The 24,970-nt window shown below is 40.9% G+C and overlaps 1 protein-coding gene across 1 annotated transcript; it reads right to left on the bottom strand.

The window, feature by feature from the left end:
- Positions 1-2,490: 2,490 nt before the first annotated feature.
- On the bottom strand, positions 2,491-24,287 carry Srsf12 (serine and arginine rich splicing factor 12). Its single transcript, XM_070010429.1, has 5 exons — positions 24,153-24,287; positions 16,970-17,074; positions 15,622-15,725; positions 15,334-15,475; positions 2,491-4,589 (listed from the first exon to the last, which is right to left on the bottom strand). Exons 1-5 carry the CDS (start codon positions 24,215-24,217, stop codon positions 4,220-4,222), a joined length of 786 nt encoding a protein of 261 aa, XP_069866530.1. The 5' UTR covers positions 24,218-24,287; the 3' UTR covers positions 2,491-4,219.
- Positions 24,288-24,970: the final 683 nt, after the last annotated feature.

Below are 24,970 nucleotides of genomic sequence, written 5' to 3'. Positions count from 1 at the left end.
CTGAGGAATTGAACCCAGGGCTTAATGCATGATAGGCAAGCACTTTACCACTAAGCCACATTCTCAGCCTCCAACTTTATTCTTTGTGTCTGTGTGTGTGTTTCGGTGTAGGGCTTGAATTCTGGGCCTGGGAGCTGTCCCTCAGCTCTTCAGCTCAAGGCTAGTGCTCTACCACTTAAGCCACAGCACCACTTCCAGCTTTTTCTGCTTATGTGGTGCTGAGGAATCGAACCCAGGGCCTCATGCATGCAAGGCAAGCATTCTACCACTAAGCCACCTTTCTAGCCTCATCCAACTTTATTCTTGTAAGAATGATAGTCATCAAATTTTTGAGGAAGGAAATGAAACTCATGTTTTAAAATTTTAGGGCTTTGGTGCTCTGGGGCTGGGAAGGTGGCTCAGTGGTAGAGCGCTTGCCTTGCATGCATGAGGCCCTGGGTTCGATTCCTCAGCACCACATAATCAGAAAAAAAAAAGCCGAAGTGGCGCTGTGGCTCAAGTGGTAGAGCGCTAGCCTTGAGCTGAAGAGCTGAGGGACAGCACCTAGGCCCCAGAGTTCATGCCCACGACGGGACCCAAAAAAATTTTAGGGCTTTGCCAGCACCAGTGGCTTACGCCTGTAATCCTAGCTACTCAGAAGGCTGAGATCTGCAGATCTCGGTTCAAAGCCAGCCCAGGAAGTAAAGTCCATGAGACTCTTTTCTCCAATTAACCACCAGAAAACCAGAAGTGGCTCTATGGCTCAAAGTGGTAGAGCACTAGCCTTAAGCGAAAGAGCTCAGGGACAGAGTTCAGGCCAGGAGTACAAGCTCCATGACCAGAATAAAAATAAATAAATTAATTAATTAAAGGCTGGAGGTGAAGCTCAGCAGTAGAATACTTACCCAGCAATGGTCTCCAAGTTCAATCTCCAGCATCAGGGCCTTGCACATGCTAAGCAAGTGCTCTACCACTGAGCTGCATACCAAGAAATTTTTACTCGTAACGTTTGTGTATCTTAGGACAGTTACACTCCAAGTAAACATTACATATAAACAAAGTCCCAAAACTACTTTGCAATGAAATATAAATTAGACCAATAGTATAAAACTAAAACCTGGGTGCAAATTTCAACAATTTGACCCACTATCTGTTAGCAGCTACAAGATAATAGTTGTATAAGATTTGGGCATGTTCACAGGAAAACAAAAAACAAGCTCCTCTAGCCATCCTTTTTTTCCAGTCCTGGGGCTTGAACTCAGGGCCTGGGCACCTCTCTGAGCTTCTTTGTGTTCAAGGCTAGCACTCTACCATTTGAGCCACATCACCACTTCCAGCTTTTTCTGAGTAGTTTCACTGGAGATCAGAATCTCAAAGACTTTTCTGTCCAGGTTGGCTTCAAACTACAGTCTTCAGATCCTAGCCTTCTGAGTAGCTAGGATTATAGGGGTGAGCCATTGGCACCCAGCAGGACATTCTTGAGTTGAATTTGTTTTCCAGTACAAATGTGGGTAGGTAATATCTCTAAAGAAGGAGGGAACTACTTATATTCAGTTAAAAGGAATCCATCACTGATGTTTAAGATAAAAACATCTGCCTTATTCATAGATGGTCTTATGCTATATACAATGGCCTAAGAAACTTTTCCCTTAAAAAATTTAAGTTTTTGTGTTCCTAAGCACGAAATGCTTAGGACATTGTTCTTGAGGGGTTTTTTTTGTTTGTTTTGGGTTTTTTTTGCTCAAAGCTGGTACTCTATCACTTGAGCCACAGCTGCACTTCTGGCTTTTTAATGGTTAATTGGAGATAAGAGACTCACAGAGTTTGCTGCCTGGGCTGGCTTTGAGCCTTGGTCCTTAGATCTTAGCCTCCTAAGTAGCTAGGATTTACAGAAAAGAGTTACCAGTGCCTGGCTCCTTTTCTTTTGAAACAGGTTCTCTCATTATATAGCCCAGGCTGGCTTCAAACTCAAGATCTTCTTGCCTTGGCTTCCAAGTGTTAAGATTACAAGAGTACACCAACATATCTGGCAAAGTGAACCTTACAATAAAGATACTTCTAGAAGACAATTTTCCAAGATATTCAGCTAATCTGTTTCCACCCAGTATCAAGGCCATTTTCATTAAAACCTACAAATTCCATTCTCTCTTTTCACTCTAAACATTGTTATAGCAAAATGTCTGTCAAAGAGACTCGCTCTTCCTAAAAGACATGATATAGCTGTCAGGGAGAAGACTCTGAGCCCCAGCCATTCCCCAGCTCCTCAGTTACTCTGCAACTCAATGATTCTGTATGCCAGGTTCTTTATCTGGAATGGTATTTACCTTGCCTTATAATAGTCATGATGATTAAAACTTATGGGACAGTGTCAAGCACACAGTAAATGCTCAAAACACTCTGGGCCATTATTATTCCACCTTTTCCAATCAAACCAAACTATATCTTGCTTAACAACCTAGCAATTATAATGTAAAATGAAGTCTAAGGCAAATGAAAAAATGATGTGCTGGAACACGACCTTACTGACTTTTTAATAAGAGTTCATTAATTTGTAAATGTACAGTAAAAACACAATTATTTAAATTTTTATGGTGCTGGGAATCAAACCCAAAGCCTCAGTCATTTCGTCAAGTGCTCTATCACTGAGCTACATTTCCATTAATTACTATTTTAAATGACTAGATGTGTAAACCCATTATTTAGGAAATAAAATTATGATATGTTAATATATTAATATATAATATATAATTATAATATATATTAATATATAATATATAATATACTTCAGGGTCTCCTCCAATTTTTCAAGTATCACATAATTTTATAACTTTCATTACAGCTAAACACTTCAGAGCTGTAGTTTTGAAATAAAATCATTATGACTACAGAAAATGTATTCAGAAAACACAATATACATGAATTCATTATTTGTCCAGATATTGCCAGCATACAAATTTTGTAACATTTCTTACATATAAAGATCTAAAATGCAAAGAACAATGGAAATGCATATTCAAAACAAATAGAAGCAACATTGACTCCATATACTAAAAATATAAGACAGGTTTTTTTCTTTAAGCGTTTTAGCTATAAATATTGACTATATGGACTAACTTTTAAGTTTCAATAATATAATTCAACAAGTATACAAGTAGAGCTCTATAAATATATCTCCTTTAATAATATGCAAAACCATTTTACCACAAATCTAACAAAACTCTGAAAAATGTAAACTACAAACACATTTTAAAAGAAATTCACAGTTACCACTACAAAAGCAATGAATGCCAACAAAGTTGTTTGGTTTAAAAAATGAGCAGTGTAAAAACTAAAAGACTGCAAAAAAGTTCAAATACTGAAAAGTTGTCTTTTGAAGATGCAGTTTTGAGTTTATTAATACAAGGTACTAGTCTAAAAAAAGACATTCTATATAATTTACAGTACTGAGCTAGAGCTCTAAAAAGAAAAATTAAGCAAATGAAAACAGGTATGTAGAAATAATAGTATAAAATACTATTTTATATAAAATGTAATCTTTGAATGTAGAAGGCTTAATATGAACACTTTTGGATTTGTGAGTTTTGAATACCATAATTTTTAGAGAAGCAGTTCCAAACCATGCAAAATCCAGCATCTCTAAAGTGTTTTCATCTTTTAAGTGAACATGATATATAACTTCATGTCAACTGATCTATTCTGTTCTATCCAATAAAAATGAAATCATCTTTGAGCTCAAAGATAATTTCTTTTGGATACTTATTCCTTACATAAATTCTATTTTTTGGAATTTTGGAGTGTTATAAATTTCAACTACCAACTAGGAATTGGCCTAAGCTTAAACAACACAGCTAGCAATGTGTCAAACAGTTTAAGTCTGCTATATATGCATATTACTTTTTAAATGAAAAGTGCTGTAGTCAAAAATATTTTTGGTTAAAAGATATTATCAATATTTACTGTCTTAGTGAAATTTTCTAAATTGACTCCATTTTACCCATTTATTTTGAAAATACCCTCCTGCTCTAACTTGAAGAAGTCCATAGAATGGTGACATTAGATATCATAATTTGTGGTGTGAGCCCTTAAATTGATACGAAATATTTATTAATCCAAAACTACAGATATTTTTTCACATGCCCAAGTAGTATCAACTCACATTTTTTATAAGCCTTGAAGAATTTTTATTTAACATAATGAGAAGTTTCATAACTTAAAGACTATGTAGTATTTCAATTGCTGTTCACCAACTGTTTTTATGACGATAACTCTGAGATCTGGAATGTGACCGAAAATGTGAATGTTTTGCTGTTTGTGTTTTAGTTTCAGAATTGGTATACCCTTTGGGAGATTTACATGGGGATCTTGCTATGGAGTCAGAATGTCTTCCATGCGATCTTGATTTTGTTCCTGAGCTAGTCTGCTTTTGAGGTGAACTTGATTGTGATTTTCCTATTGACTTGGACCTTTTTTGTAAGGACTTGGACCTTGACCGTCCTCTAGAACCAGAATTCCTTCTTGGAGTTCTTGACTGCCTTGCTGAGGTAGACCGCCTTGGTAGAGATTTGGAACGAGATTTAGAATGGCTGTAAGAAAATCTCCTGTGTCGAGACCTGCAAATACCGACAAAGTTAGAGCACATATTTCATATGAAACAGCAAGTTAAGAAACAGCACTTTCAATATGGAAACTTCAGGAAAAAAAAGAAACAACTTTCAGGCACTTATATTCTCTCAATAAAATTTTATGCTAAATATGAACTGTTCTCATAGACTCATGGTATTAGGGACCTGGTTGCCTGCTGGATCCTGAGTGTTCTAACCTAATCAATGGGTGAATCCCTTGATGGAGTCATAATGGAGGTGGAGATTTAGAGGAAGTAGATCACTGCACTGGGGGTATGGACTGGAAAGATACATTTTTCCCCATTCTTTCTCTTCTCTGCTTTCTGTCTACTATGAAGTGAGCAGCCTCTGCCACATGCTTCCCCTACTGCACTCCCCCATGCCCTACTTCAGACCTAAAACAATGCACCCAGCCAGGCATACATGAAGACCTCTGAAACTGTGAGCCAAAATAAATCCTTCCTCCCCTAATCTGTTTATTTCATGTATTTGCCACAGCAATGAAATATCTGACCAACTAAACCATAAAAAACAATTGTATTGAGCCGGGCGCTGGTGGCTCACGCCTGTAATCCTAGCTACTCAGGAGGCTGAGATCTGAGGATCGCGGTTCAAAGCCAGCCCGGGCAGGAGAGACCATGAGACTCCTATCTCTAATAAACTACCACAAAACCGGAAGTGGCGCTGTAGCTCAAGTGGTAGAGCGCTTGCCTTGAGCTGAAGAGCTGAGGGACAGCGCCCAGGCCCAGAGTTCAAGCCCCACAACCGACAAAAAAAAAAAAAAACAAAACAATTGTATTTAGTTGTTGGTTTAATTTCCAGCACATGGAATGAAACTAATAGCTTACTACTACACAAGTGCTCTACCACTAAGTTACGTCCCAGTTCTAAAAGAAACAATGGTATTATGCATGGTTCCAACCTAAGTAAAATTTGTAACATTTTGTGTTGTTGTTACTCCTTCCCTTTTTCTCTTTGTTAGTGTATATTAATTGTGCAAAGAGGTTTCCTTTTGATATTTCCATGCATTCATATGATATACTTTGATCAAAGTCACCTTTTTACTTTCTTATCCACCCTGCCTGCCTTCTTTCTTGTGAGAAAGGTCTCACTGTGTAGTTCAGACTAATATTGAGCTTGAGCTCCTTCTGCTTCAGCCTTCAAAGTGCTTGGATTACAGGCATGTGCCACCACATGCAATTTGTTCTTTATTTTATTTTGGTTTTGTTGGTATTATAAAGGTGGTATACAGAGGGTTTACAGTTATATGAATCAGGTAAAGAGTAAATTCTTTTTTTTTTTTTTTTTGTCATGGGACTTGAACTCTGGGCTTGAGCGCTGTCCCTGAACTCTTCAGCTCAAGGCAAGTGATCTACCACTTGAGCCACAGTGCCACTTCCAGTTTTCTGGTGATTAATTGGAGGTAAGAGGCTCATGGACTTTCCTGCCTGGGCTGGCTTTGAACGGTGATCCTCAGATCTCAGCCTCCTGAGTAGCTAGGATTACAGGTGTGAGCCACCGGTGCCCGGCTCCAGGAGTACAATTTTTTTTGGACAGTGTCACCCCTTCCCTTGCACTCTCCCATATATTTTCCCCCTTTATTTTTGTTTTGTGCCAGTCCTGGGGCTTGAACTAAGGGCCTACATGTTGTTCCTGAGCAGTTATGCTTAAGGCTAGTACTCTGCCACTTGAGCCACAGCTCCACTTTTGCTTTTTTGGTAGTTAACTGGAGATAAGAATACCATGGTGGCTCAGTGGTAGAGTGCTTGCCTTGCATGCTCGAGGCCCTGGGTTTGATTCCTCAGCACCACATAAGCAAAAAAAGAAAAAAGCCAGAAGTGGTGCTCTGGCTCAAGTGGTAGAGCGCTAGCCTTGAGCTGAAAAGCTGAGGGACAGTGCCCAAGCCCAGAGTTCAGGCCCCACGACCGGACCCCCAAAAAAAAAATAGAATGGAAGAAAGACAGCCTCTTCAGTAAATGGTTAACTAAATTGGTTAACTACTTGTAGAAAACTAAAGCTAGATCCTTATACATCATATCACCCTGCACCAGAATCAACTCCAAATGGATCAAAGACCTCGGAGTCAAAGCAGACACTCTGAAAACATTACAGGATGGAATAGGAGAAACCCTAGGTCTGCTTGGCGCAGGCCGAACTTTTCTTAATAGAGATCAGGAAACACAACAAATCAAAGAAAGGTTGGACAAATGGGATTGCATAAAGTTGCAGAGCTTCTGCATGGCAAAGGACATAGCTAGCAAGATCAATAGGAAAGCCCACGGATTGGGAGAAGATCTTCACTAGCCATACAACAGACAAGGGTCTCATATCTAAAATATACTTGGAACTCAAAAAATTAAATCCCCCAACAACAAATCCTCAAAAAAGTAACTGCCCAATAAATATGTGGGCTAATGACTTAAAGAGAAACTTCTCTGAAGAAGAAAGAAGGATGGCCAATAGACACATGAAGAAATGCTCAACCTCCCTAGCCATAAAAGAAATGCAAATCAAAACAACATTGAGATACCACCTCACCCCAGTTAGAATGGCAAAAATCAAGAACTCTAATAACAACAGATGCTGGAGGGGATATGGACAGAAGGGAACCTTACTGAATTGTTGGTGGGAGTGTAAACTTGTTCAACCACTTTGGAAAGTAGTATGGAGGTTCCTCAAAAGACTCCACATAGAGCTCCCCTATGACCTGGCAATCCCACTTTTGGGCATTTACCCAAATGTTTACAAACAAGACCACACTAAAGCTACCAGCACAACTATGTTTACTGCAGCATTATTTACCATAGCTAAGATCTGGAACCAACCCAGATGCCCCTCAGTAGATGAATGGATCAAGAAAATGTGGTGTATATACACAATGGAATTCTATGCCTCCATCAGAAAGAATAACATTGCCCCATTTGTTAGGAAATGGAAAGACTTGGAAAAAATTATATTAAGTGAAGTAAGCCAAGCCCAAAGAAACATAGGTCCCATGATTTCCCTTATTTGCAATATCTAGTATATGTATGAGCCAAGCAGAAAAGGTCAGATAAGGTGATGTTAGGAAAACCCTAAGATATGTATTTTAAATGTTCTTTTTTCTTTCATGCATTTGTTTCTAACGCAATTATAAGATTATTTCTTTGTTGCTTTGTATGTCCCTACCCCACAGTATAACCCCTGCTTTCACTGTATTTGATGTCGGTCTAATTTGTGGAGGGGAAGGGGAAAAACAAGTCGTTTAAATAAGGATACAGGTAGACCTGTTGCAACAATGAGAAGTACAAGTTGTCATGTCGAAAACGAACTTTACAACTTGGGGGGGTGGGGAGGATTGGGTGGGGGGAGGAGGGAGGATGGGAAGGGAAGGGAAGGGTAAACTAAGGAGTAGGCTACAATGCTTGATAAGAAATGTACTCACTATCTTGCCCATGTAATTGTAACCCCTCTGTACAGTATTTTCACAATAAAAAAAAAAAAAGTTCATGAGATTCTTAGCTTCATTTAACCACCAGAAAACCAGAAGTGGTACTGTAGCTCAAAGTGGTAGAGCACTAGTCTTGAGCAAAAGAACTCTGGGACAGCACCCAGGCCCAGAGTTGAAGCCCCATGACTGGAAATAACACCAAAAAAACAAAAACAATAGAATAAAAGACAATGAATAAACAAAAAACAAAGCAGCACAAAGTAAGTTAGAGAAACTACATAGTAAATGAAGGCGAGTATGAAAATGAAGACAAAAATGAAATTATTTTTAAATAAAATTTAAATATGAATATTTAACTTGATCACTGGTTTTAAAAGTCTCAAGAAAAATAAAGAAAAAGGAGAGGAAAATATGAAATATAAGAAAAAAATAGGACAGGTTACAGTACTCTAGGGATGACTGCAGTATTGTAAGCAATATCTCATGCCTGCAGTGCATATTCTGGATCTGGATCAGGATCAGTATCAGTGTGTTTTCTTTATCTGATGAAGACAAGTCTATCTGCTTTTTCAGCTTTCTCTGTTTTCCTCAATGTTCATCTAGCAACCAGAGGAATGGGAATGGGAATACCCCATGGCAGCAGAACAATACACTAGTCTCTATCTTGCAGCTCTTTGACCCTCAGAGTTTTGCCCAGCTAGGAAGTGACACCTACTTCCCTTTTGACTCCGTTCAGTTTCCCACCAAGTAGAGCTCTCTATATCTCTTTTGTTTTGTTTTAGCCAGTCCTGGGGCTTGAACTCAGGTCTTGGCACTCTTCTTTTACTCAAGGCTAGCACTATAGCACTTGAGTCACAATGTTACTTTGGATTTTTTCTGTATATGTGATACTGAGGAATCAAACCCAGGGCTTCATGCATCTTAGGCAAGCATTCTACTGCTAAGCCACATTCCAGCCCTCTCTACATTGACTCAACTTTTCTCTATAGTTAAATAACCTTTCCTGAACAGTCCTCAGCAAACAAATAATTGCCTGGATATTCTCAGAGGTTGATGATACAGGACTTTTGACCCTGAAGCTACTGGCATAATGGATTCTGCCAGTGCCCCTTAAAGGAGAGAAGAGAGAACTTCGTTTCCGTTCTCTTTCTCTCTCTCCTTTCTTCTTCTTTATATATTTTTAAAATAGGATCTTGTTATGTAGCCCAGGCCAACTTCAAATTCACCATGTAGCCCAGGTTGCCAAAAAGTTATGATCCTCCTACTTTAGCCTCCTAAAGTGCTGGAATTACAGGTATGTATCACCACATGTAACTAATTTTATTTTTCCTTTCTATGTCTCCTTCTCCTTCTTACTTACATTCTCAGTCCTTAATATCCCCCTTTTCTATTTTCTTGACTCTACTGAGGTTTGAACTCAGGGATGTGAGCTCTTACTCCGCTTTCTTGATCACAATTGGTGTTGTACTGCTTGAGGCATGCCTCAAATCTGGCTTTTTTGCTGGTTAATTGGAGATGGCATGACTTTTCTGCTGGGGATAGCTGCAAACCTCAGTCCTCCAGTTTACTTTTTTGTTGTTATTGGTCATGGGGCTTGAACTCTGGGCCTAGGCTTGTCCCTGAGCTCTTTGCTCAAGGCTAGTGCTCTATCACTTTGAGCTACAGTATTACTTTGTTTTCTAGTGGTGACTTTCCTGCTCAGGCTGGCTTTGAACCTTGATCCTCAGATCTCAGCCTCCTGAGTAGCTAAGATTACAGGTATGAGCCACCAGTACCTGGCATCTTCTTAAATAGCTAGGATTACAGCTATGAGCCAAAGACCATCCAGCTCCTCTTCTATTTTTTTTTTTTTTGGAGTTAACATATATTTGTAATGGGAATTTTCATCATATACTTCTATACAAGCACATGGGTGCTCTGAACAAATTCACCCATACCAGCATCTCTACTATATTTCCTTTCCCACTCTCCCTCTTCCCTTTTTCAAACAGATTTGGTAGGTTTCATTATGCTGGATTCATATATGTGTGTATGTATATATGCTTGTATATGTATATATGTATACACATATGTAGTTATGTACATAGACATATATATGCATATATATTCTTTCACTCCTCTTTATCCTTCAGCATCCCCCGCTTTCACATTCTGCACTCCCATTGAGCCCTCCTAGACAGTATTTTTTTTTTGTCAGTTGCAGGCCTGGGTGCTGTCCCTCAGCTCTTTAGCTCAAGGCTGGTGCTCTACCACTTGAGCTACAACACCACTTTTCTGGTTTTCTGGTGGTTCATTGGAAATAAGAGTCTCATGGACTTTCCTGCCCAGGCTGGCTTTGAACCATGATCCTTAGATCTCAGCCTCCTGAGTATCTAGGATTACAGGCGTGAGCCACCAGCGCCTAGCTTTTTTTTTTTTTTTGATCATGAAGCTTGAACTCAGGGCCTGGGTGCTGTCCCTGAGCTTTTTCACTCAAGGCTAATGCTCCACCACTTTAAGCCACAGCACCACTTCCAGTTTTCTGGTGGTTAATTGGAGATAAGAGTTTCATGGAGCTGGGAAGTTGGCTCAGTGGTAGAGTGCTTGCCTCAGCACCAAATAAGCAGAAAAAAAGCCGGAAGTAGCACTGTGGCTCAAGTGGTAAGGCGCTAGCCTTGAGCTGGAGAGAGAGCTGAGGGTTCAGTCTCAGGGTTCAGCCCCTACAACTGACAAAAAAAAAAAAAAAAAAAACAGTTACCTGGACTTTCCTGCCCAGGTTGGCTTTGAACCGTGATCCTCAGATCTCAGCCTCTTAAATAGCTAGGATTACAGGCATGAGCCACCAGTTCCCAATTCTAGACAATATTCCTTACATTTATGTCTCATTACCATTACTACTATCACTTTAAGTCTATACTCCAAAAAATAAGTGAAAATATATGATGATTGTTTTGGGGGGGCTTGGCTAATCTCACTCTACATGTTGATCTCCAGATCCATTCGTTTTCCTGAAAATGCCTTTTTTGTTGTTGTTGTTGGTCATGGGACTTGAACTCAGGGCCTGGGTGCTGTTCCTGAACTCTTTTGCTAAAGGCTAGTGCTCTACCACTCTGAGCAACAGTGCCACTTCTGGTTTTCTGGTGGTTAACTGGAGAGGACTTTCCTGTCTGAGCTGGCTTTGAACCTTGATCCTCAGATCTCAGCCTCCAGAGTAGCTAGGATTAAAGAGGTGAACCATCAGTGTCCAGCAGACATTTCCTTTTTTTCCTCTGGCAAATATTCCTGTATGTATATATCTAAAAACACTTCATTTGACTGTTCTAATACGCACACATATATACAGCACACACATTTTCTTTGTTGACTTGTTGGTTGTTTTGGGCACCTTGACTGATCCTAGAGTTTGGCCATTGTGAACAGAGCTGCAATACACCTGGGTATGTAACTGTCTTTCTTGTATATTAATTGCACTGCCTTAGGATATATGACCAAGAATAGAATGTTTAACACAGATCTGTTTTTGCTTTTTTGAGGAACTTCCATACTGATTTCCACAGTGGTTGCAGTATTTTACTGATTTCCATAGTGTTTCACTAGTTTATATCCTTTACATCCCTACCAACAACAGTATCTGAGTTACCCCCTTCATACTCCCCCCATCATAATCAGTATTTGTTCTTGTTGCTTTTCTGAACTCAGCATCTGGGCACTGTCCTTGAGCCTTTTTGTGCTATGCTATTGTAGTCTTATTTAGAAAATAATTACCTATGTCTATGTCTCTTAGAATTTTCCCTATGTTTTCCTGTAGTAGTTTTAAGATTTTATTTAAGGTTTTACTTTTTCTTTGACCATTTGGAATTGATTTTTATACAGAGTGATGAATAGGAGCCTTGTCTTTTTCACAGGGATACCAGTTATCCTAGCCCCATCTGTTGAAGAGGCTGTCTTCTTCCAGTATGTTTTTTTGGCTATTTTGTCAAAAAATCAGACGGTGTAGTTGTGTGGCTTTATTTCTGGATCTTCTGTTCCATTGATCTTTATGTCTGTTTTTGTCACTATGGTTCTGTATATAATTTGTAGTATGGTATTATGATACCTCCAATTTTGGCTTAGCATTACTTCCGCTATTTTGAGTTTTTCATGCTTTCATATGAACTTTAGGGTTGACTTTTCTATTGCTACAAAGAATAACATTGAGATTTTGTGGGCACTACATTAAATCTCTAGGTTGCTTTCAGTAGTATGACCAAAGGAGGGGCAAATAGGATTAGATTGTTCAGTTCTGGGGACTCATGCCAGTAATGCTGCTTACTTAGGAGGATGAAATCTGAGGATCAAGTTTGAAGTTAGCCTGGGCAGACAAGTCCAGAGACATTATCTCCGAGGAACACAGTAAGATTAGCTTCAAAAGTCTGTCCCTTAGCTCTATGTGTTGACTGTTGGGTGGATCAGAGCCTTGTACCTAGTCACTCTAAATTATGTGATACACGTAACTGCTGCTTGCACCCACAGAGAGGAAACACACACACATACACGAGTAACAGAAAACTAACACACTGGTGTTTTTTGTTTTGTTGGTCATGGGGCTTGAACTCTGGGCCTGGGCGCTGTCCCTCAGCTCTTCAGCCCAAGGTGAGCACTCTACCACTTGAGCCACAGCACCACTTCCAGTTTTCTGGTGTTTAATTAGAGATTGAATAGTGATCCTCAGATCTTAGCCTCTTGAACAGCTAGGATTCCAGGTGTGAGCCACCATGCCTGGCTTACTTTTATATAAGTTCATTTGTCTTCATTGCGTGCGTGCGTGCGTGCGTGCGTGCGTGCGTGCGTGCGTGTGTGTGTGTGTGTGTGTGTGTGTGTGTGTGTGTGTTAGTACTGAGGCTTGAACTTAATGTTTTCACTCAGTCAACTGAGTCGTGCCTCCAGGCCAGGATTTTACTGGTTAATGGAAGATAAGTCTCATGAACTTTTCTGCCCAAGCTGGCTTTGAATCTGTCTGTAGATCTCAACTTGCTCGGTCGAAGACCATCCCCAATAGAGGAGGACTGGTCTTCGGTCAAGGATATACGAGTAGCTGCGCTCCCCTGCTAGAACCTCTGAACAAGCTCTCAACTAACTGTGTAGCAATCTCTTTCTCAAAACAACTTTAACTTGATCTTTTCTACCTATCTCACTTCCGTGTTTCATTAATTGCTTCTATTGAGTTTATTTACTGCCACCCTTTTCTTCCCTATATAACCACATCCTTTGTATTATTCATTAGTGCTATCCTTCTATCTCCTTGCTAATATAAGTATGGTTAACAAAGGTCTTCCTAGATCATGACGATACATCTTTGCTTCCACATTCAACTAAAGATATTAGAGCAAGAATAAGGACTAGTAGTCATTAGAGAATGTCAAAACACAAGGGTAGCTGGGCGCCAGTGGCTTATGCTTGTAATCCTAGCTACTCAGGAGGCTGAGATCTGATGATCACTGTTCAATGCCAACCCAGGCAGGAATGTCCATGAGACTCTTATCTCCAATTAACAACCAGAAAACTGGAAGTGACGATATGGCTCAAAGTGGTAAAGCACAAGTTTTGAGTGCAAAAGCTCAAGGAGCACCCAGACCCTGAGTTCAAGCTCCAAGACTGACAAAAAGAAACAAGAACAACAAAACCCCACAAGATTGTGTTTTATTGATTACAATAGCTTTAATAGACAAGCTTCCTCACCATGAGTGTAGAATAGGTCTTTACAAAGCATATTAAGCACTGAAATTGAATATTGGCTATTGAACCACACCCATTCAATCTACTAATAAGAAAATGTAGCACAATCTAGCCACTTCCCAGTCTTAAATAACTTTTTTTTTTTTTTTTTTGTCAGTCATGAGGCTTGGACTCTGAGCCTGGGTGCTGTCCCTGAACTCTTCAGGCTCAAGCTGAGCACTCTGCCACTTGAACCACAGCACCACTTCTGGTTTTTTGGTGGTTAACTGCAGACTTTCCTGCCCAGGCTGGCGTTGAACCACAATCCTGTGATCTCAGCCTCCTGAGTAGCTAGGATTACAGGTGTGTGAACCACTGTCACCTGGTATAACTTAATTAAAAACAAAATCAACTAAAATCAAAAGACTGGACAAAACTCAATATCCCTCATGACAAAAGCCCTAAAGAAACTAAGAACAGAAGGAACATATCTCAGCACAGAAAGGCTATATGGGGGGTGGGAAGGTGGCTAAGTGGTAGAGTGCTTGCCTCGCATGCATGAGGCCTTGGGTTCTATTCCTAAGCACCACATAAGCAGAAAAAAGCTGGAAGTGGCACTGTGGCTCAAGTGGTAGGGTGCTACCTTGATCTGAAGAGCTGAGGAACAGCACCCAGGCCCAGAGTTCAGCTTCCGCAACCAACAAAAAAAAAAGAAGAAAAGAAAGGCTATATGGAATGAGTCTGTATTCAACTGAGTAAAAAAAAGTGAAAGCATTTCCTCTAAAATAGATTATTCACTCTTCCCACTCTTAATATAGTGCTTGGATTCTTAGCTAGAGTAATAGGTAAGAAAAAGATGATACAAATAGGAAAAAGGGATACAAATAGGAAAGGAAGAAGTCAAATTAGCCCTATTTGCAGAAGACATGGTCCTGTGCATAAATGACCACAGACGCCATCAGGAAATTCTAATGAACAATTTCATTAAAGTATCAGGATACAAAACCAACATCCAGAAATCAGTAGCTTTTGGTACACCTACAATGAACTTGCTCGAAGAAAAGCTAGGAAAACAATCTCATTGACAACAGCCTCAAAAAAGCCAGGCATAAACCAAAGCCAGGAGTTGGGGGGAGGGGGTATATGTGGGGAGTTGGGGGAGGGAGTGAAAGACCTCTAGAATGAAAATAAAACACTGAAGAAGGGGAACAAAAGACCTCTAGAATAAAAATGATAAAGCCAGGCGCCAGTGGCTCATACCTATAATCCTAGGAGGATTATAATACTAAGGAGGTTGACATCTGAGGATCACAGTTCAAAGCCAGCCTGGGCAGGCAAGTCTGTGAGATTCTTATCTCCAATTAACCTCCAGAAAACTGGAAGTAATGCTGTGGCTCAAGTGGTAAAGTGCTAGCCTTGAGCTGAAGAGCTCAGGGACAACGCCCAGGCCCAGTGTTCAAGCCCCAACAGAAAGGACCAGCACAAAACAATGTCTGATAAAGAAGCATATATTGTAAAAATTTATTATTTAAGTCTATTCAACAAAATGATTCACCTGTTTAGCAACTCTGAAATGTTTTCCAGGAACAGTGGGAAATGAAGTTTCAATCTTCTGTATTAGGTACTTACTCTTTAAGGCTATCCGACCGCCTCCTGTTTCTTCCCCATGAAGAACTTCTACTTCTAGTTCTCCTTTGGCTGGGGCTTCTTGATCTCCTATGATCAGTTGGAGAACAAGGGTGACGTTCTTTTGATTTCATTTGGCCTGGTGCTAGAATATGAAAAAAAAATACCACAATTCATTATCTGAAAACCATATTTACAACCATTTAACTTTATAATATGCCTAGTTAAAAAAAAAACTGTCATTGCTCTATCATTCTGGTGAATAAAGATCTAATGTTTAGTCACACTTACTTTTGCGATCACCTTGTGCAAACTGTATTTCAATTTGACGGCCACATACCCACTTCCTATTGAGATTATATAGAGCATCTTCAGCATCTCGAACATCTTCAAATATGACTAGCTGTTAAGGACACTTTGAATATGAATATCAGATAACAAAGTATTTTTAAGGTATTAGTTACATGTAAAATACAATTAATAGAAAAAAACAAGTTCTTGTTATTAATTAACAGAATAAAATTGTTAACTTTTACTTCAAAAAGAAATGTCCTATTATGAAATAAAAGATGTAACACAAAATTGGATTTTTAATATATACATAGTAAAACTAATATGTATATATAATATAAAATATGAGAAAAAATCATCCAAAATTGGCTACCATTATAAAAACTCTTGAGGACTCATTCACTTCTTTCAGATAAAGGATCCACTAGGGTTTTCATTGAAATTATCAGCATGCAGAACAAGCCTTTATTCTGAAATTAAAATTACTTTCATTAAAGGATTTTCTAAGTATGGCATTTATAACACTTAGAAACAAAATTGTACAAATATAAGTTAGCTAATACAAAAACTGATTTGGTACTTTAAATACTTTATCTACTTTTGCACCTACCATTTTAAACAACTCCTTGTGTTTAGTACTTGGGACAGAAGTATAGAAAAAACATAGAACAATTTTCAAACATTTGGAATTATATATACTGGTTGGAAATATACAGCTAAACTCCCTAAGTATATAAATTATATAATATTAAACCTAACTAGATATTAGGTATATAAAATTATTAAATAGATGTATTTCAGGAGGTTGTTTACTAGATTTTTTTTCTAAATAGCAAATAAGAAAAGCTCAAGAAATGCAATATAAAATGAGACTGGCAATTACCTCAATGTCACTTGATCTTGAACCTTGACCTTTACTCTTTAAGACTTGCAAGATGGACTTTATTAGAGATGAAGAACCAAAAAAATCAGACTTGGCTTTGATTCTGGAACTCTGAGTAAATGTAGGAAAGCCGAAGTCTCAAAGTTGGCTTTGTCTTTTGCTTGATAAAGACTTCCCCTCTTCCAGGTCTTTATATCTGTGTCCACCCTCCCTTTTTACTCCTTGATGCTTGAACTTTAGGTGCCTTTTGTCTTGCCTGCTTGGTTTATGCTTGGATTCTAGCTAACAGGTTGGTTCAAACTGGGGGCGCTTGCCAGCTACTGTGGACTGCTTTAGATTTTCTGAGATAAAGAAATAAACACATTTAATTAGGCAATGTTAATCTCATATGCTCCTAAATATGCATATGTTTAAACACACATAATATATAGTATATTCGCATTCACACAATAAAATAAAGGATATTGAACATAAGCAAATCCTCTTGGGCGGCGAGTGTAGAAGTCAAGTGGAATGTAAACGTCTACTATAGGGCCATAGCGACCAAACTCACGGCGCAAGTCCTCAGGCCTGAAGTGTTTTAGAAATAAGGCAAAGAAATATGAATAGCTGTATTAAAATATTTTGCCTACAGAAATCCAGTTGAAACTTTCAAAAGAAAGTGCATTGTCTAGACCAGAATTATTTGAAACTGTTTCTTGTAACAATTACCCAATATTTTGAGAGGAAGATAAAAAGAAGGAAACATCAACAACAGATCTTCAATCCACTCTCTTAAGAGCCCTTAATTCAGAAAGTCTGGATTAGGGACTTGGAATTAGTATTTTTACAAACATTCTAGGTGCTTGTTAAACTTAGTCAATTTCAATAAACACTGGCAGGGCTGGGGCATAGCTCAACTTGTAGAATATTTGCCTAGCAAGTTCAAGGTCCTGGGTTCAAATACTAGTACCACCAAACCAAACCAAACAAACCTAAGACATCCACCTTTGAAACTTATTCCCATTACAAGACTTATTACAAGTTTATTAAGGGCACATTCATTTACCTCCCTATAATTCTGTGTTTATATTAATTTTGATCCTCCAAACAGAGAACAAGAATTAAGACTCTAGAGTCAGGCGCCGGTGGCTCACATCTGTAATCCTAGTTACTCAGGAAGATCATGGTTCAAAGCCAGCCCTGGCAGGAAATTCCGTGAAACTCTTATCTCCAATAAACCACTAGAAAACCGGAAGTGGTACTGTGGCTCAAGTGGTAGAGCGCTAACCTTGAGCTGAAGAGCGCAGGGATAGCACCCAAGCCCAGAGCTCAAGCCCCATGACCGACAAAATAATAATAATAATAATAAAAAATAAGAAGAGAAAAAGAAAAAAGAATTATGATTCTAATAATTTTAGATTTTTTTTTTTACTATAAGGCAAAGTAACTACTATATTCTCAAATTTGACAAGAACTTCCAGCCTCCTATTAGCTTTCTACTGTTACAAGTATGTAAGAGAATATACTAAGGAAATAGAGCTATTTGTACTGTGGGGCCACAATGCAGTTGAAGAGACAAAGTATTTAGCAATAATAGCTGACAGTTATAGACATTTATGTACTAGTCATTGTTTACCTTAAGACTTTAATTCTCAAAACAATCCTATAGTTATTTACTGGTGAGGTGACAGATTAATCTTTTCTAATCTCTAATCTTTCTCTGAGCTAGTAAGTCACAGATCTGAAACAAAACATCTACATTCTCACACTAGTCCATGTTATTAGCCACTAAAACACACTGCTTCAGGAGATCACTGGGATTCAGCATCAAGCTTTGGGCACAAAGCTCAGAAGAAATGAGTAGTTTAAACATTTGTCCAGAAAAAAGATTCAAAGTCAGATTTCACTGCAAAGCTTCTAGCTTGGGAAAATGGAAAAAAAAAATGTCAGTGACAAAAATTAGGTAGATGAGAAGGAAGAACTAGGTTGATGAGAGAGAAGAACGGCAAAAAAGCAGCTTTCAGATTTAGAAATGCCGAATGTAAAGTTATGGCAGAATATTCATAAAAGTTCTGTAAGCAGGGCTGGGAATATGGCTCAGTGGTAGAGAGCTTGCCTAGCATGCACAAAGCTCTGGGTTCCATTCCTCAGTACCACATAAACAGAGAAAGCCAGAAGTGGCACTGTTGCTCAAGTGGTAGAACGCTAGCAAAAGAAGCTCAGGGACAGTGCCCAGGCCCTGAGTTTAAGTCCCAGGACTGGCGGGGGGGGGGGGGGGGGGGGGGGGAAGCAAATGCTAACTTTTTTCTCAAGTCTAGGAGACAAATTGCCCCTTAAAGCTAGAAATGAGGATTTAGCAGCTATTACATAAAAATTCAACTAACTCCAAATATCCACAAGATGATAGTCAGTGTACTCAACATTACTACAACATTCTTTATTGACTTACTGTAACATGTTTGTCTACTTCCTAGATACTTAGCTTTAGAGGTCAGCAACCATGTCTTTTTTCTTTCACTAAAGTCATCCAACAAATAGGTGCCAGGCTCTAGTAGAATAACAACAAAAACAAAAGCACAGTTCTTGTTCCTATAGAGGTTGGGTAAAGATTCTCAAGCATTCTTGAATAGTTGAATCATCCCTTACAGAACAGGCACTGTTTTTTGAGACAGATGCTGGCTACATAGCCTTACTGGCCTGGAGTTTACAATCTACCTTCTTCAGTCTCCCCAGGGCTACAATTTACAACTATGCACCACCACACCCAGCTTTGTCCATTTTTAATAACATTTGTCTTTTTATTGTTAAGTTGTTAAAGCTTATATGTTCTGGAAGCAAATCCTTGGTCAGGATACAAATATTTTGTGACTTTTATCTCAATTTGTGGTTTGATATTCTAATTCTGGTAAAGTCTAATGTATCAGTATATTTTTTTCATTTATGTTACATGTTTGACCTATAAGAAATATTTGCCTAGGCCCAGATCATAAAGATAATTTTGTATGCTTTCTAGTTTTATGTTTTACATTTTGATCAGTGATCCAGATGAATTGTAAGGAAGGTAACAATGCAGTTGCAGTTTGTTTTTTCCTGTTCAGTAGTTCCAGAGCTATTTGTCCTTTTTCACTGGATTGTTTTGCTGCCTTTGCCAAAAATCAATTAGCTCTGCTAAGTGTAGGTTACTTACAGACTCTTGTTCTGTTCTCCTGACCTATTTTTCTACCTGTAGGCCAATAATATGACATTGTCATGGTTACTGAATCTTTTAAAGGCTAGAAGTCAGGTAATTTAAGTCCTCCAGCTTCAGTGTCCTCTTTTCCAAATTATTTTGGCTCTTACAAATTCTTGGCATATCACTATCAATTTGTCAATTTCCATTAAAAAAACTTTAATCAGCATTTCCTTGATCATAAGTCAACTGGAAGAGAACTAATAATTTTCCAATATATGAATATACCTACCAATTTATCAAGAGCTTTTAAAATTTCTTTTTGCAGTATGTCATAATTTTCAAGGCAAATGATTTTTTTGAGCATGTCAGTGCTAGGGTTTGAACTCAGGCTTTTGTCTGGCTCAAGGCTGGCACTCTACCACTTGGGTAAACTTCCCATTCCAGTTTTTTTCTGGTTAATTTGACATCAGAGTCTCACAGATTTGTCTGCCTAGACTACATGCATAAACCCAGATATTGCAAAGGATTTTCAGCTTTTATTTAAGTTTATTTGTTTATTTGCCAGTCCTGGAGCACTCAGGGCCTGGGCACTGTTCCTGAGCTTCTTTTGCTCAAGGCTAGCACTCTAACACTTGAGCCACAGCACCGCTTCCGGCTTTTTCTATGTGGTAACTGCCTAGCACTCTATCACATTCCAGCCCTATGTTCATTATTTTTGTTAATACCTAGAAATAAAAGTTTTATAATTTTGGGCTGGGAAGGTGGCTCAGTGGTAGAGTGCTTGCCTTGCATGCATGAGGCCCTGGGTTCGATTCCTCAGCACCACATAAGCAGAAAAAAAAAAAAACCTGGAAGTGGCGCTATGGCTCAAGTGGTAGAGTGCTAGCCTTGAGCTAAAGAGCTGAGGGACAGTGCCCAGGCCCTGAGTTCAGGCCCCATGACCAGACCACCCCCCCAAAAAAAAAGTTTTATAATTTTATCTTTTAGTCATATAACTTATTAAGCTCTTATAAGTTTTGTTGTTAATTCTGTGATGTTTTCTGTGTTAAAACAATAACAGCAAAACATCATGTCATCTAAGAGTTGATGACTAGTTTTACATCTATTTTTCCAATTTTTATGTCGCTTATTATCTGTTGCACTGGTCAGGACCTACAACAAAATGCTGAATGGAGCTTGTCAGAGTAGGCAACCTTATCTTAAGTTATAAGGTTAGCTTTACATTTTTCATAACCACCTTTCATCAGGCTGAAAAAATTCCATTCCAGTCCTAGTTTGCTGGGAAAAGTTGCTAAATTTTATTTCTTAAAATACAGTCGCCTGTATACTGTAATCAAAGAATGCTGCTGGTGAGGCACTGGTGGCTCATGACTCTACTCCTAGCTACTCAAAAAGGTTGAGATCTGAGGCTTATGGTTCTGCTGGTCAAAGCTAGCCCAGGCAACAAAGTCCCTGAGACTCCTATCTTCAATTAACCACTGGAAAATGGGAAGTAGAGCTGTGGCTCAAGGTAGTAGAGCACTAGCCCTGAGTGAAAGAGTTCAAGGACAGTGCCCAGTCTCTGAATTCAAGCCCTATGACCAACCAAGAAAAAAAAACCAAAACGGTGAAAACAGGAAAAAAAAAATCAGCTAAGTTCTACCATCCACTGGATTTTTTTCCAGCCTCATTTTCTATATATGGTTCATCTTTTCTTCCTTCTCATATATCTGAAATCATACTGCATATATAATCTTAAGGGTTTTTGTTTAATATGTTTATCCCAATTATTTTCTTTATAGGTATACCAAGTAGTTTCAAGCTAGCTTAAAATGTGTCAAGATGTCACAATGCTAGTTTTATATGATAATAGTCATCATTCTTAAAATCACTGTCAAAATCACTTACCAGCTAACACATGTGTAGATAAAATATATGAATCTCTCTATTTTAAGCCTCAAGATTTTTGTCTGTATACAGAGTCAATGAGAACATACAAGCTAATGTGAAAACTAATAATATATGTAAAATTCTGAGTACAGCACTTGTCACCTAGTGGATATTTAACAAATGTTAGCAATGATTATTCCATTAATACAATGTGATCTCCAAAATATACACTCTGCAGTGGCAGTGCTAAAAAGTGGTGAAAACAGAAAATCTCCATTATCAGCCTCAATACTTAGTAGTGGACTACGCAGATCTCAGGCTAGTTGTAACATGCAGATATGTGTTATTATTTAGGATGTCTTTTTTTGTGTGTGGCACTAAGATTGAACCCTTGAGCTACATACATGATAGGCAAGGACTTGACCACTGAGCTACATCCCCAACCCAGACTGTTTTAAACTGTGTAAAAATAAGAAATGGCCAACATTTATAGCTTCTAAACCACAAGCATGGTTATTTCATACTATTCAACTTAATAAGTGCTAAAATATTGTAATTAAGCCTGCCACAAAATACACAGATTTCTTGATGCAGCAACAAGGAATCCAAAGGTCCGCAGGGCAGCAATTAGTCAAAAGAGAGCTCAGTAGTCATTGCTCTTCCCTTAAGATGGCCCTTGTCCTTTGTTATTTGTTATTGCCCACAGCCCTTACAATCTGACAATTTAGCTCATTTATGCTGGCTCCTGCAGCAATTAGAATTGGAAAACATGCACCATCAATGACTCAAGCCTGTAATCCTACCTATTAAGGCTGAGATTTTAGGATTGTGGTTCAAAGCCAGCCCAAACAGACAAATCTCACCTCTAGCAAAAAGCCAGAAATGGAGGTGTGGCTCAAGTGGTAGAGCACAAAAGCCAAGTGAGAGAGAGTTTACACAAGAGGGGAGAGCCAGGCAGACAGGAAAGAGGAGGAAGAGAGGGAGAGGGGAGAGAGGGGGAGGAGAGAGAGAGAAGGAGAGGGAGAAAGATGGAAGGGTAGATAGAGAAGGTCAGGGAGAGGAAGAGGGGGAGAGGGCAAAGAGGAGGAGGAGAGAGAAAGAAAGAGAGGGGGAGAGGGGAGAGGAAGGGGGAGACAGGGGAGAGAGAGGAAGAGAGAGTGAGAGAGAGAAAGAGATAGAGAAATAAAATGGGGGTTTCTCCTATAAGCATGTTTAAAGATACTTGATACAAGCCGGGCACCGGTGGCTCATGCCTGTAATCCTAGCTACTCAGGAGGCTGAGATCTGAGCATCAGGGTTCAAAGCCAGCCCGGACAGGAAAGTCAGTGAGACTCTTTATCTCCAATAAACCACTAGAAAGCCAGAAGCGGTGCTGTGGTTCAAGTGGTTGAGCGTTGAGAGCTAGCCTTGAGCTGAAGAGCTAAGGGTCAGCACCCAGGTCCAGAGTTCAAGCCCCATGACTGACAAAAAAAAAAAAAAAAAGATACTTCATGCAGCCAAGGGCCAGAGGCTCACTCAGAGATCTGAGGATTGGGTCCCAGAGACTCTAATCTCCAATTAACCACTTAAAAGCCGAAAGTGGAGCTGTGGCTTAAAGTGGTAAGTAGCCTTGAGCAAAAACAGATCAAGGACAGCATCTAGGTCCTGAGTTCAAGCCCTAGGACCGACAAGACAAGACAAAAAAAAAAAAAAAAAAAAGATACCTGATGCTTACTAAGTTTTCAAGTGCTCTCTAACTGGGTCTTTTTTTTTTTTAAACTTCACCCAAATAACAAATTTTGCTTTACTAGGTGATAGAACAGAGCATATTTTTACTTGTTCACGAAGATCTATTAACTCAGTCTCCAGTGTGTAAAAGCCAAATTACAGAAAAACAAACCCACAAAGGTAAATTATGGGGAAGACGTCAAGACATCCATGTATTTGTCTCTGTCCGTCTCATCAGATTATTACAACTCAGCAGTCCCTGGGGCACAATAACGATGCAAACCCGGAATGGGGGGGGGCGGGAGGGGCACGTACTGAACGCGGTCCCCACCCCCCTTCCCTCCGGATTGCCCCGAGAGAGAAAGTGCTACGTGGCACGGGCACTTTGTGATCGTTTCCGCCGTACGTTTGGACCCCGGGCCAGCAGGAGGGGATGGGGATGACTAGCCAGCCGAGCCCATCCCAGCCGTCAGAACTCCAAAGGAACCCGCGCAACACCCGCTCCTAGAACCCACGGGTCGGCCGCGGCCCGCGGCGGGGGGTGCGCAGCGTCCCCGGAGCGCGGGGGTCGGGCCGCCGGGCCCCGGTACGCGGGGCGTTAGGGCCGGCCCTCGCCACCCTAGCCCCGCCGTCCAGGAGGGTCGTCAGCGCACGGCCACAAAGGAGCCCAACGCGGGCACCGCCGGCCACAGGCGGGGAGGGGCCGGGCCGCGGGAGTCGGGTCTCCCCCCTCCCTTGCGTCCCGCCCGCCGCGGGGCCGGGCCCGAGAGCGCGGGGTCGCGAGTCCCACCAGGCCCCGGAGGCCCGGGCTCCGCGGCTCCGCGGGCGACGCTGCCTGGGCCTCATCCGGGTCTGCGGCGGCCGTTACCCCGCCCCGCGCCCGCATCCCCCCCCCTACCTGCTTTGCCCGCCGCTCACCTGGTGGCGTCGGCCACGTTTCGGACGAACAGGGAGGTGTTGGGAGGCCTCGTGTAGCGAGACATGACCGCTTCCTACGCCCGCTCGGAGTCTGCCCGCGGACGCTGGGCTGGCTCGCTCTCCCGCCGCCGCCGCCGCCACAGCAGCTCCGACGGCCCCCGGCGCGACCCCCTCCCCTCGGCCTCGGCCCCGCGCAGCCGCAGAGCCCGGGCGCTCGGACCGACCGACCGCGCGGGGCGGGGGGCTGCGGGCATCTCCGCGGCGGCGGCGGCGGCGGGCGGGCGGGCGGGGGTCTCAGGTCGGAGGGCCTCTAGCGATGCGGCCGGCGGTGGGCCCGCAGACAGGATCCCGAACGAGCGTGGCGAGGATGAAGGCGGGCCCGCCCGAAAGCGCGCCTCGGCCCGGGCCCCTGGGGCCTGCTTTGGGTCCTCAAGCCCGTGACCCCGCCATCCCGACCCCTCTTGCCTAATTGAGCTTTTCTACCGGTGAGGGGGGGCGTGCCCCCTCCACCCCTCACCAGCTCCCGCACTCTGATTCTTCTTGTCGTGGTAGTGAGCTGGGGGTGCACGGTGGGCGTTGATCGTGGTAGTGAGCTGGGGGTGCACGGTGGGCGTTGATGGAGCGCCCACTAGGACGCTGCTGTAGGTGTGGGATTTGGCAAAGAACAGGCAGTCCAGGTCCCTCCGAGAGGACAGACAGCAAAGGGATGAGCAACATGTGCAAGAAAGCAAGTTGAAAGCATCTCCGCAGGTTACAGGAGATTTTAGGCCCAAACCTGAGTTCTGCGCTTGGCTCAAGTCCAGCCACTGTCTCAACAG

The sequence above is a fragment of the Dipodomys merriami genome, unplaced genomic scaffold, assembly GCF_024711535.1.
Source record: "Dipodomys merriami isolate MVZ:Mamm:240054 unplaced genomic scaffold, mDipMer1.0.p SCAF_8, whole genome shotgun sequence".
In the NCBI taxonomy this organism is placed as follows: domain Eukaryota; kingdom Metazoa; phylum Chordata; class Mammalia; order Rodentia; family Heteromyidae; genus Dipodomys; species Dipodomys merriami.
This window is presented reverse-complemented; position numbering and strand designations above follow the sequence as displayed.

Excerpts from the sequence above, each read along its gene's own strand:
- Srsf12 (XM_070010429.1), bottom strand. The coding sequence starts at position 24,217 with ATGTCTCGCTACACGAGGCCTCCCAACACCTCCCTGTTCGTCCGAAAC. Across the intron at positions 17,075-24,152 it reads AACGTGGCCGACGCCACCAG|GCCTGAGGACTTGCGCCGTG; the intron begins GTGAGCGGCGGG and ends AAAACACTTCAG. Across the intron at positions 4,590-15,333 it reads CGGTCGGATAGCCTTAAAGA|GTCTCGACACAGGAGATTTT; the intron begins GTAAGTACCTAA and ends CGGTATTTGCAG.